At 40.7% G+C, this 14259-nt stretch overlaps 1 protein-coding gene across 1 annotated transcript; it reads right to left on the bottom strand.

Moving 5' to 3' along the window:
• Window positions 1-737: 737 nt before the first annotated feature.
• Window positions 738-14213, bottom strand: UTP15 (UTP15 small subunit processome component). The gene is made up of 12 exons (XM_006263831.4): window positions 13990-14213; window positions 12616-12708; window positions 12348-12532; window positions 9462-9640; window positions 8398-8523; window positions 7309-7444; window positions 5319-5403; window positions 3967-4116; window positions 3497-3598; window positions 3209-3342; window positions 1976-2034; window positions 738-1362 (listed from the first exon to the last, which is right to left on the bottom strand). Exons 1-12 carry the CDS (start codon window positions 14077-14079, stop codon window positions 1142-1144), a joined length of 1560 nt encoding a protein of 519 aa, XP_006263893.1. The 5' UTR covers window positions 14080-14213; the 3' UTR covers window positions 738-1141.
• Between the last annotated feature and the right edge of the window lie 46 nt (window positions 14214-14259).

Here is a 14259-nt window from a genome sequence, read left to right as displayed (position 1 = left end):
GGACTCAAGAAAACTGCCAATGCTAGCAGAGCTTTCCACTTGGAGAAAGGCTTAAGAGAATGTGGCCTGGTTCAGGTGTATGGTACAATGACTATTTGCAGCCAAAAGGCAGGTAGAGTATATTTTCACTAGCATTTACAATAGTAAATTAATTGTTCAGGACACCAGAAAGTTTGATATTGTAGCCCAAATGTAGCTCTGCCCCTTAATATTATTTACTCTCTCACTGTTTAGTTTAGCTTTACAATACATCTGACAAACTCTACCACGCAAAAATACACAGAGGATGTATCATCTATCTGGCTCTAGTTTGAAAAACAGCCCAGATTTTAGCTGGAATTTTCACAAATTTCTCATCTGATTTCTGCTACTAATATTTACCTTACTTGCTGCATCTAGGTAAGGGCCACATCCACTCCCACAAGTGGGTGGAAGCCCATAAGATCAGTCGTCTTCCAGACATAAGTGGATTCAAGATTTTGAAAAGTAAATTTTAAAAGCAAAATGATACCAAATGTTAACTGAGAATTTCCTCACTATTCATTAATTAAAAAACAGACATACATTACTGCAAAATGTTCTAGGGAGATGCTAAGCAGAGCACCATCCTTTACCACTAAACACGTCACTCCACTGCACTATATTTTCTAATCAACTCAAATTCCTTTTCACTAATGGTTTCATACCAAAGGTTTGAGGTAAGGAACAAAGAGTAAAGAACATACACCACAGTCAAGTTATGTCAAAGTCGTACTTTGTTTTATTCCTGCTTCCAAGTGGTTGATATTTGAGAAATACCAGTTTTTATAGGACTAATGTTAAAAATAAGTAGTCTGAATTGGGTTTGGGACTATAAAATTGCAGCTGTAGATTGTTCCCTTAAAGCAAAGTCTGACTTCGTACTTTTTCATAGTTAAATAGCTTTGGAATAAAACTTTAAAATCCTGGGGCTCAAAAAAAAGACATGGAAAATATTTCTTGCAATAGTCCTTTTCTCCTGTCATTAGTAATCTGGTCTCTCCAAAACACAACCTGCAGGAGATAATTCCTGCAGAGAAATGAGATTTTGAAAGCAGCTATGGTAAAGTTTTCTGGGTAAAGCGCCATATTGTCCAGTCCAAGGGATTTTGTGAAGATGGAATTAATTACTCGTATCTTGTTCCACAACCTTTGAAATACCATTACTTTTGTTCTCGAGAGATGTGACCTTTTTACTTGTCATAGTAGCAAACAGTGCATCCATCATTCCCAAAGTTTCTAGTAATTCCCCCTGATAATCAATCTCTTTTTCTATAACTTCTTGGAGTCTCATGAATTGTTTATCAACAACTGCAGATTGTCCAGCCACAGAGAGATAAATATCTGGAAGAAAGAAAACCACTTAGAGTTTATGCATCTCACTGTCAAAATCTTATTTGCTACATTTTTATAAGCATATTATGACATAATGCACACACACACACTTTTTCTAAATAAGGATCCCAATACAAATCTTTCAACAGGAAGATGAGAATTCTTTATTAGCCTTCCAAAAGTTACACTAGTTATTGGTATTGTCTTGTAGTAGTTGGAGCTAATAAATCTAGAGAAGGTCAGGCTTTTACTTTAAGATATTCTCTACTACAAGAAGCTAGGGAAATCTTATACTGCAAGCGATACAAACTATACTGACGACACTCAGAGCCTGAAACAGGAGCTCTTTTTTAAAATATAAAATATTTTAAGATTTTATATTATATATCATTTTATAAGATTTTATATCTTAACATATAAAAATCAGGATTAATCAAAAGGAAGCACACAATCTGGGCAAAGTCCTTTGGCAAAAAAATTGGCTTTAGTTTTTAGAAGTTGCATCTGATTAAAAAAAAAAAAAAATAATTTGGCAGTTTAAGCAAAATGTTGAACCTTATCCATTAACACATCCTGTTAAGCTTAATCCAATATGCAAGACTTGGTTTTGTACTGTACTTACCAATAATCATTTCTGCAACATTTATCAGCACAGGAGCAAATCTTGGTTCAACCACATGCCTGCAAAATTAAAACAAAGTTCAAACTTAAGATAATTTGGCATTTATCCCCTATGTTTCTCCAGGATCCATGAACAATTTCCAGTACTTTTATAGAACTTTCATAAAAGCTGTCTAGTTAAGCAACAATAGCCCTAAGGGTTTGTAAATCACCAGTAGGGAAGGCACTCGAACCTGGGAGATATTCTTTTAAATAGTGTACTCCTTTAAGTGCCTGCAAACTAAAAAAAGACTATGCACTTACTTAAGCTAAATATACATAATGCTCATTAACAATAGGAACAGACTGCTAAAAATTTTACACCTCATTAAGACTTATTTCTTTGTGTAGATCATTTTATGCTTCACACTTAATTAATATTGATAAGACCTAGTCAGTTGAGGACTACTTTGGAAGTCTTGAACACTGACAGCTCAGTTTCACCAGCAATGCAATTAGATAAGAGTACAAATTAGATCACAAAATAGAGTGGGGCTGAAAACACTTTATTCACTTAACCAACATGCAGATAGCCAGAATTTGTTACCACGTGAGCAACAGACAAATTGGCACATAGGCAAATTATAAGCATATCCAGCACGCATATAAATGGAGTACCACGTACAGGAAGACCAAACAGGAGCTGTGTAAGACATGAAACAGACAGCACTTACTAGGAGTAAGGTGACAAGGGGAAAAAGCAGAAGTTTGAGTGGGTAAGTATACACTCCTGCTGGTGCATCTCACTTCCTCTCAGACAAAGCAACAAGTCCATTCAACATACACTTTATAAATTGAAGTACCCAAGCTTTTTGGGTCACAGGGCTTCCAAATATGATTTTTATGGACCTTCACACACCATATCCAACTTAACTGATAAACACTACGAAAGCGCTGAGACCTAAAATAATCCACAAATGCTTAATCACACACTTGCAGATGACAAGTGGTCCACAGACCACCAGTCCTAGTAGTGACCTACTAACACATGTAGGGAGAAATCTGTTCAGAATACCAGGTAATTAGATGGTAGGGTGAAATTCCACCCTCACTGAAGTCAGTGGCAAAAGTATTGTTCACTTCTGTGGAATGAGGGTTTTATCTTAACATATTTTGAAAGGTAAGCATGGCAGAAGCTGACAAAAAGAAACAGCTGCCTTACAGCGTTTGTCACAGGCAGTCTGAGTAACAATACCTTGTCAAGAAGGTAAGGAGGATACCAAGCTGCTTTTCATCTCGCCCTGCAAGTGCATTTTTCAGTGTTCCTCGGCGGCTTAGTTCCTGCATGACTGCAACCGTTATTTCAGGGGTGTATACTCTGATGGGGACCTATATAAACATGAGAAGAGTTTAGTGGTAGCAGACCACCTTCAAAATGCACGTCTGTTTAAAAATGATTTCCTCCCCTTCTACCCGAATATTAGGGAGATCCCATTTCAGATCATTTTACTGAATAGCAATGAACAAAATGGCAATGTCTTACCTCAAGTACCGCATCAAGAGCCTTGGACACCTGGAAGCTTTTCAGCAATTTATCGTATTTTTTCAAGTGATTTCTTACTGGTTTGCTGACAAAGAAATCCTCCTAGAACAGAAAAAAACAGTTCAGGACAAGTAACAAATATTTAATGCCATTTTATAAGGTTTTTTGGGGCATTAACACTATTTTTCACTTTCTTTATGCTCTTCTTCAGATGTTGGAATGGTGTTTCCATGCACCTTAATCTGTTCTATAACCAACTTTAAGGGAAAAAGTGCACTTGAAATATTAATGATGACTCTCTCAGTAGCTGTAATAACAGCTTAATTTTTTTAAATTAATGTTCTTCATACCAATAACTGGATATATTTTAAAACCTACTCCCCAGATTCTCCCTTACACACACACAAAATTTCAGTTTTCAGTTACATGGCTATGCAAGATGTAACCAGTGTGGACTCTCCCCCTTGTACCTGCTTTGGCATGTAGTTTCTTCCTTTTACAAAGGTCCTGTATGCTGGATGCCTTTTTTTAGGAATCCTTTCTTTGTTTTCTTCATGTTTTCGATGTCTAACATTTAGTACTCCATTGGTCATGCCTACAATAATGGTTTCATCTTCAGGCTAAAATGAAGTAGCAGCAAAATTAGTGAGCAAAGTGTTCTTCTTCTTAGTAAAGCTTTCCATAAACACAGGATTTTCAGTTCATAGTAATATTTCATACTAAAGAGCTCTGATAAAACCTGAAGGAATTAAAGTTGTCTGCATACATTAACTTTCTTCTGTTTTGGGATTTTGAACACTATTTTGAATATGATGCACAAATAGCTAGCACAATGTGTAATCAGTTCAGTTTGCACATAAAAAAGGATATATTTACTAGATGCAATGAAAAAGGCACAATGATGACCCAATATGAATAATACCCATTCAAAAGTGTATTAGCAAAGAAAGCCTGGACACAAAGCACATTTACATAAGTGTAAACAAACACCAGGCTAATTTTGTTACTCTAGGCTAGCCATTTGCTCAATGCAATAGAGCTATTATGAGACTCGCACACCACCTAGCGATGCAATACCATAACAGCAGCCCCCCAGGAATCCCACTACAGGTTCCCTACCTCAGATAGCTGAATACCTCCTTTCAACAACTGTTTTGTTTCCTACCATATATGCCATGTCAGAGGGCTTCCCAATAAGGAAGATACAAGTGTAGCCATCTTTACAAAGTGAAGTGCAGAATATAAAACCACTCCCTTTCTACATCAACTCCTCAGGCCAAACATGCTGCCATCACTCTTCCAGCCATGTGGCAGATCAGACTGGCATAAAAGAGTTCAGGGGCTTAAAGCAGTTAAGCACTTAAAATCTTCATGTAATATAGCAGAACATGAATACTTCTAAGGGCTAGGCTCCTACAACCTTCCCTGCAAAGATGATGGTTACCAAAGTATCTGCAGGGATACAAGGCTGCAAAACAACTCCATGGGACCATTGTCGTGCTCCAGCTGTTATTTCAAAGTGTGCCGCTTTCCCAATCAGCTGCACAGAACAATTGATGCATTCCAGCTGACTGCAGAAGTGGCACCCTTTGAAGAGCTCTAACAGACAGCTGAGTGGTTTGTCCTTAATTCAGCAACCTGCTACAAACCACCTGGATGCAACTGTTCCAGGTTCAGCTATATTTGCATGTATACAATGCATGTACATAATACATCCTTTTGAAATTCACACAGCAATAAAAGCCAAAATAAACTACTTAGACCACCATTTTTAAAGTATACCCCTCTCCAGAATGCCTAAGAACAGTTTTAACATACTTACTGCCAATGCGAGACTGAGTATTGATGCTGCATAATCAAAGCTATGGACTACTTTGTAAGAAGTTGTACTGTAAATCTTTACATGCCTGTGGGGAGAAGAAAAAAAAACAAAACAAAAAACCCACACAACTCAGTTATTATTTGTTCCCATGCCTCAGTCCTGATATTTTACAAGAATAATACTTCCCACAAGTTGTATTAATTTTTTTTTTGTTTTAAAAAGTGTTTTCTTCAGGTTTAATTCATTTCTTAGTATCTCTAACCTACAGAAAGATTTCATATTTATAGCACACCATTAAAGAAGAGAAATGAGGATGGCACCTCAAATATATTTGTGGCTTAAATGAAAGCTTAGTTTCTGCAGAATCTGCCTGTTATTTAGAATTAAAAATGACAGCTTCCAGTCCTCATGGATGCAAAGGCCACAACACGAATGATCCTGCCACATCAGTTCTGAAGTATGGCCAGAACATTAACTTTTACTGCCATCCTGCCTGATAAAATGATTGGAAAAGGAATAACATGTTTCAAGAAAAGAATGCAACAACAAAGGAGAAGGACAAAGAATAAAAACTGGAAGGAAGTCATAGCTACTTCTCACTATACCGATGCTTATAAGGAAAGCATGTTAAACCACTTCAGCAATAACCATGACAAGGCCATATTTTACTTTTACATTTTGTGCACACCTTTCCCATTGACACTGATGAACTTCCATTAAACTACTGAACATAGTATAGGTCCCTACATCCACATGTTCACTTGGAGATCATAGCGAGATCATAGTGAACATCCAACATCAGCCTCTTTACAGAACAAGTCTGACCCCAGCATCAGACCTTGGGACATACCTCATGCTCCTTTGTAAGCAAATACTTTATATTATTTAATCCACCTTTACTCACACAGCTACATGATGGACTCTACTTGTAGAAACTGCTTTGCAGCATCTGACACATGCAGTCTTACAAATTTAGAACTTAGGCCCCTAATATTGCCTGTAAGTGGGAAAGAATATTCTGTGAGAATTTCACCATCAGATAGCCTTTTTCAGAAGACGACCAAGAGAAATATTAATGGCATGAAAGACCTTCCTCAAAGAAAGGAAGACAAGCCAAGCAAAATAGGAGTGGAGGTAGCTGTGTGCTTAAGTGGCCAACAGGAAACAGAATGAGCAAGTGGCACTACTGCAGGACACAGGGAGGGATGTGTAAGAGGCAGGGTCTGTATAGTTAAGAGTAAGAAATAAACACATAACTGGTATTATAGGACAAAATTAGCATTTTGCTCTATACAAGCACCAATATTTCAGATGAGGGAAGTCAATTTCACTTGCATTCAATGCAATGAACAAAAAGAATCTGGAAACCAACAGACCACAGTTCCTTGTTCCTGTAAATTTACAGACCCCTGACTAGCAGTTTAGAAGAAAGTACTCAGAAGAGAAAGTACTAAGAGGAGAAGAAGACAGAATTCATAGATCACCAGAACTAAGGTGAACTGTGATGCAATGGCCAGACAAGGCCAGACCAGCTACTTCTGAGGAAAGCAAACTGGGGATAGGATGAATGCAAAGTGAAGAGGAGCTAGACAGGTTTTACATATGGTGCAAGGGAAGGTAACTAGCAGGAGGGGACTCTGGACTAAAGCAAAGAAAATGACTTGTTAGTAAGAAGATGTGCATTTTGCTATTGAACAAGGATCATACACAAGTTGGATAAAGGATTTAGGTTTGGAGAGTCAGGAACCTATAGTAATTGATGGTCACAGTTCTTTCCCCAGAATAATGCATGCAGGTCAGTGGCCAAGCACATATATACTTAAAATGGGGCCTACATGCCAGGACATGAAACAAGGAATTTCTTGCTGCTTTATTCTAATATTTTTCCAAGTCTACAACCTTGATGTAAGAAATGGCAATGAAATGTTTCCAAACTGAAAACAAACAGTTCAAGAAGATAAATCAAAGTGAAGCAATGAAAGATACTGACCTGTCTAAGGATCCTGAGAGTAATCTCTGCCCAGAGCTGCTCAGGCATAAGCAGGTTACAGTTTTGTGGTGATTTTTAAGTGAAACCAATAAGTGACCTCCTTTTAAAATATCCCAGACTTTAACATACCGGCCCCCTATAAATAGAACACAGAGTGTTGTATTGCCATGTATACACAATTAAACTCTTAGCAAAAATGTTTGAGAATTACACATAAAGATGCACATAAAAACAGACGTATCACAGCTTCCTTTAAAATGCCATGTTTTCTATTTCCATCCCCAACCCCTCTGAAGTATTTCATGGCTGAATCAACAGAGGAGACAGAATGAGAACAAATGGCCTTAGAATTTTCAACAGGTCAGAAGAGAAGTCTCATCTAATGAGACATCCTGCAAAGGATGAACATCCTCTCATTCTTCCATGATCTAGCACTGGACCACTAAGAGTCAATTTCTAGTACTGAAGACTGTTATCTTCCTACTACCCAGATTCAACATCTTAGGACAGACAAGCTCATTCCAGATCTAGGGTGCTGACACACTTAAAAACTGAAACATTTCCAAGTGTCATTGACTGGGAACTGGCTCACAGTTGTCACAGGTCAGGTGTCCACACTTACAGTGCCCTAGCATTTCAGGTAGAACAGGAATCTTTCAGGTGTTGAAGTGCAGTGCGGCATGTCTCAAGGACTGACCATAACAGTGTCACATCACATGTAGTGTCCACGCATAATACTGACCCAGTTCACAGTGAACCAGTTAAAAAGAGTACTTGATTTTTCCAAGTACATTTTCTGAACCATTCCAGGCAGCTTTAAACAGGCTGGTACATCTGCCTGTTTCAGTTTTAAATTTCACTGAAACTAGTCTAAATGTTGCATGTGTCCATACGCTGAGGTTGCTGCTGTAATGAGATGCGAGAGAAATCCAAGTACGGGGCCATTTAAGGAGACAGACAAGAGAAATCACTATATTGTTTCACCACAGGGAAAGCGAAGTTTAAGCATTTCTCTCTCAATAGATGAGAAACAATTCTGTTTGGCGGAGAGTTAGTGCAGAGAGGAAAGAGTTCAATTTGCTAAAGTACCTGCAGAGACTAGAAGACCCCCAGAGGGGAAGAGGAGCACACTCTCCACAGGGTGCCCATGCTCTATTGTCAAGGCACTCTTTTCTGTCCGTGCATCAAATACTTTTACAGTGTGATCATATGAACCTGAAAGAGACCCCCAAACAGTTTTAGTTGTATAATTTGAACAAATTTGAAAGTTAAAAATACATCCAAAATATGATCAGTCATGAACCAGTATCCAAAAAGAGCTATTTACTTAGGGGAAATAGTAGCAAATTACATCATTTAAATTCCAATATGTCAAATGTATTCCAACATGTCTCTGATGTATTGGAATCACTAGCTTTCACAGAAGAGAAGCTTCTGTTCTGGTCCCACTGGCAGTGTGAATCTTTAAAACCACGTCACTCAAATCACCTCTTTGCCTCCCCCATCCAAATTTACAGGTGATTTTACAGGCAGAAATCACAGGAAGTATTAGAGACAGAAACCAGATTTATTACATCTAAAACAAAAAAAAGTTCAAATACCACCTTTCCCATGGCACAAAAAGTATTACCATAATCCTACTTAATGGATAACACCAGAAATAAAAAGTTCTATTTAAGAAGTGTCATATGATTAATATGACACTTCTTAAATTAACAGTTGGTCCTAAGAACATCTTAAGCTATATTTGTTTGTTCATTCTTAACGACAAGGCTTTATTTTAAGCCACACAAACAAAAAACATCTGTTAAATGGTCCACTCTTTTCTTAAAGCAAATGATTTTAGGACATCACAACAACTAGCCAAGAGGAAGCCATATTTGAAAGATTCAAGAAAATCTAGTGAACATGTTAAGCAGTCCCATTGCCCTTAAATGATGTTCTCTGATAAAAAGGCAGTAATAGAACAAAAATAAGCATAAGCAGCAAGCCCACTATTTAACTGTATGAGTCATATTCAAACATGAAAGGAGCAGAACAAACTTAAGTCCTTCATCTCCAGACACAGAGCCCAGATTAGTGGGACTAACCCCTCTGGATAAAGGATCCAGACGAATTCAAGACAAACAAATATTTTAGCAAAAAAAACAAACCTGTGACAAAGAGATCTGCATTCAGTTTACTTGTACAGCCACATCTCACATAGTCCGTATGCTCGCTGTATGACACAATTTCTGATGAGCTTGGAATATCCCATAACTTTGAAGTATAATCATCAGCACCAGAAAATATACGATATTTATCAGATAGAAAGTCTACTACATGTGCTGCTCTGGAAACCAAAAGACACAATATCTAAAGTTACTAGTTTCAAGTAGCTTCAAACTTTGAGCACAGACTTTACTGCAAGAAACCATAACTTTTTAATCTGAAGTTGGCAGGCAACAAGCAGGATGAGGAAGTACCTATTCTAGGAAATTATAGTGCCATGCAAGTCTAACTCATTCAATTCAAAATACAGAATACCAAAGTTGGAAAACATCATTTGGTTTCCTAGTACAAGCACAGATGCAATCCCTACTAACTGCAATTCTATTTTGCACATGAACAAGCACAGGATTCCTCCCAACTGTAAGAACTTCTCTTATTGTTTATGCTTGCTTGAAGGGGTGCATGTATGCAAGAGTGCTTGTGCCAGTTAAATGCGGTGTGCCAAAACTAACTGCATGTAAAATTGGGATGGAAATTGATTTCCCATCCTATGAAACCTGGATATTTCAAAAGCACTACTGTTTTATGTTGGGACAAAAGCTAGAGGGACAGAAACATAGAATTCAGAACAACCAACCAATCAGTACACAGGATACTCCTCTGGAATGCAGAAGACCCAAGTTCCCATATCCCAGGTAAGTGCTCTAGCTACAAGCTATTAACTATTCTGGGATCAGCCCTCTGTTTGGTTTGAATCACAAATTCCTTCTTCAACATGAACAATCTTTTCCAACAAATATTTGGTGAAGCCAGGAAGCTTCTGCAAGAAGTATTAGTTTCAAATGTGCATCTGCCAATAAAAATATTTAAGGGTGCACAGACAGAGATTTGGGGGGACCAATATGAAGAGCCAATTTTAATTTCTAATACACCTGTGATCAGCTGGTAAGTCTGTTGTGGTGGAAGGGGAGGGGAGGGAAGGGAAGGGAAGTTGGGGGTGGGGGGACAGATCAATGCCCCCCACAGTGAGGGAGGGAGGGAGGGAGCGAGCAGGGGCAGGCACTGCCCAGCCAGGGTGGAGCAGGGCAAGGGACTAAGCCGCGGCTCGTCAGGAGACGGTGGGAGCGGCTCCCGCCACTGCACACATCTCGGGAGGGCACCGGGGGGGCCGTTGGCAGCGGCAGGTGGCATGTGCCCCTGGATCTGTGTGGGGCAGGCTGCAGCTGGGGCTGCGCTGGGCTCTTCTCGGTGGGAGCTGGGCTTAGGGCAGGCAGCGGTGGTACTGGGAGGGAGCTACAGAGGGGGCTGTAGCCACCCCAAATTTCGCCATAGCCTCTCCATAGCTGTCTCTCAATGCAACCCTGGCTCTTCCTGGCACATGGGTGGAGGCAGGGCATTGAGCCAGGGCTGGGCTTGAGGCAGGTGGTGGTGACACTGGGAGGGGGCTATGGGGAGGCTACAGTGAAATTTGGGGTGGCTGCAGCCCCCTCCATAGCCCCCCTCCCTGAGCCCAGCCCCCACCAAGAAGAGGCTGGCACAGCCCCGGCTCTAGCCCACAGCTGCAGCCTGCCCCATGCAGATCCAGGGGCACACAGCCCCCACGCCCCCCCCCCCCCCCCATCATGAGCCGTGGCTCAGTTCCATACCCCGCCCCACCCCAGCTGGGCAGCATCTGCTGCAACCCCTGCCCCACCACAGCAGGGGGCCTTGATCTTGCCCCCCCATCCATTGCCTCTTCCTCCACACCAGAATTACCAGCTCTCCAAGTTGGCAGGCTGTACTCCTCCTTGCCTGCACGCTGTGTTGCAGCTACATGCGTCCATGGGCACTTACTGGCCAAATTACTGGCTGCATTGGGCTGATTTCTGATACAGCCAATTTTCTTTACATCGGTACCCATCCAATATCAGACCAATGTACTGGTTCACCACTAAAAATATATATTTTTAAAATTCCTGACCAACTGTAATTGCATATTTAAGTTTATAAACAACTTTGAGGATTTATGCCTAGAAAGGGTCAGTACAAAGGTCCATTTTATTTATTTATTTATTTTTTAAAAAGAGCCAGGTTGGCTGTGAAAAAAAAGATGAAGGCAAACTTGTGCTAGCTCTGTTCATTGCAGTGTACAAGGAGTTTCCCAGATGAAAAAACACCCATCTCTATAAGCTGAACCTTAGGCTTCTGGCCTCTAGAATTAAAATCCACATTTTTGTAACATTTGCTCTTTCCATTTGTTAAACTGCATGTTAGCTTTACGATCCTTTTGCTGCTTTGGCATTATAATCTGGTTTTAGAAAGTTATTTTTTTTATTTACATTAAGTAAACTGTACTAGTTATTGTGAGGATATCATCATGAAAATAGAAGCTAGTTTTGCTGTCTGAAGAGGACAGGCTGCAACCATCAATTCTCCTGAGGACTCATTTTTGAAGACTACAAGTCTCGAGATATTCCTACATACCAAACATCCCAGGTGCTAGTCTCTTATTTGTGACCATGGTTTTGCTCGATAAAATTTTCTGATCATTACATTTTTGTTTTAATTAGACAATTCCTCTAGTGTCCAACAGTGAGACCATCTGTTTTGAAAGAACCTTATCCTTAACACCACCAAACCATTTCTTTCACTATTTTCTAGTATCACTAAACCATCAGTTTTCACATTTATTTTTATATGTGGCCCTTGCACACCCTTGCAACTTCTGTATGGCTTCAGAGTTTGACAAAGCTCCTTCGCTAAAGACCAAATGCAGTTTTCTCCATAATCAAACAGATATAGTAACATATAGATATACCAACATACAGAAATAAAATCGCATGGCTTACTTTGTGTGACCATCAAACTGTCTCAGTGCTGCTCTTCCACTGATATCAAAAAGTCGAACACTACCTTCTTCACTGCCAGCAACAAGCAGCTTGCCATCATCTCTATAAGTAGCACAATAAGCAGCGTCTTTGAAGCGAGAGAATGTTTTGATTGGCTCCTGAGAATATCGACCATAAATATGGATCTAAAAAAAGAATGATTTTTAGATAAATAAATTCTTAAAGATCATCAGTGAATAGCAATATACAATCTATTATGCAAACTTACCCTTGAAGAGGCTGTGACAGCATAGTTATGTGGAGGAACTGGAGAGAAGTCAATTTTATTCACTGCACCAAATTCCTTTATCTGAACTGGAGTCTGAAGAAATTAGAATGAAATTAGAATATCTTTTTAATAAATAAAGTATGTTGTTAGCAGCAGGCTTACAAAGAAGTGAAAGCTGGACATAAGAAAAGTAAAATACATGTAATAGCAATCACAGGAATTAAAAAAAAAAACATCGAATGGATAAAAACAACAATGGATTGTTAAAAAACACCATCAACTTAAGTTTTTTTCCCCACATTTACTTCTAATTTTCTTTTTTGCTTTAATTTAAATATTGTTGTTTCTAATTTTAGGCTTTAGCATGAATTTATATTAATAGAGAGATATGCAGGAATGCAAAACATACTTGCAATGTATCCTTATGGATTTTTAAATATCCATATTTAAATTGTAACCATACTGTCCAATAAATGAAATTTAAGACAAAAAAACCTTCATCTTTTTACAAGTCTGCTTCAATGTCATTATCACCACTAAAATAAAGGAAGGGGAGGAGGATATATTTTATTGCAAGGACGCTCATTAAACAAGTTAAATACCTTTTGAAAGAATATTGCCTGGCTGCCAGGTCTAGTGATGCTTTTTGTTATTGTTATAAAACCCATGAAGCAAGGCACTTACGATGGGATGCGAGGCATCAGAGACATCTTTGGGGTTGAATTTTAGCCACTTACAGTGCAACAAAAAGCCAACCCAGGATCCAACCTTCACACAAAGCGGGCTACAACCCATGCGCCACCCCCCCGACTTATGTTCTCCCATGAGGAAGCTAATCAAGGATTTTACACCATGGGCTGCGGGAGCAGCAAACAATGCTGCTGAGGTGGCTGCACTCCCGACTGCCCTGCGGGAGCAGTAGTCAAGGCCCCAAAGCAGGTAAGAAGCCCACCCCGTTGTCCTGCCTGCTCAGAGGCAAGACCACTTCCCTCTCCGCTTTCCTTCACCTGCTGCGGCCGCCGCTGGAGAAAGGCAACCGCTTGTCCTAACAACTGCCATCTTGGGGTGCCTCTTGCCCAGTCCCCCGCAGGAAGCGGACGCCCAATGGACAGGACACCACCAGGGGTGTTCCCCTGCTCCTCCCTCACTTGCAGTCTCCAGCATTTGAGGTCTAGGAAGCTCCGATTCAGGGAAGTTCCGTGCTGGGCTCAGCCTGGGCCCGCGGTGGGAAACGAAGTCCCGGTCCCGGGCGGAGTCCACGCAACACAAGGGGCAGAAGTGGCCCCACCCCTGCCCGGGAGGGCGCGGGAGGGGGAGGAGACCGCCCCCTCGGAGCCCCCGGCGACGGCTGCCCCGGCCCGGCCCGGCCCCTACCTTGTAGCCCTTCCAGTAGAGCGTGTCCTGCGTGACCTTCTCGCCCAGCCTGGGGAAGGGCAGCACCGCCACGGGCTTGTAACTAGCCATCGCTGCCTCAGGCCCGCAATGGGCCCCGCGGTCCCTCAGCGGCGCGCAGTCACGCGGCGGCCGGCGGCGGCCGCCATGGAGCGCACACGCCGCAACTGCGCCCGTCGGAGGAAAAGTACGTCACCGGCATCACTCCCCCACCCCCATAGGCGACCGCGTTGCGGCGGGAGGGGAAGAGGC

The sequence above is a fragment of the Alligator mississippiensis genome, chromosome 3 (assembly GCF_030867095.1).
Source record: "Alligator mississippiensis isolate rAllMis1 chromosome 3, rAllMis1, whole genome shotgun sequence".
NCBI classification, from domain to species: Eukaryota; Metazoa; Chordata; order Crocodylia; family Alligatoridae; genus Alligator; species Alligator mississippiensis.
This window is presented reverse-complemented; position numbering and strand designations above follow the sequence as displayed.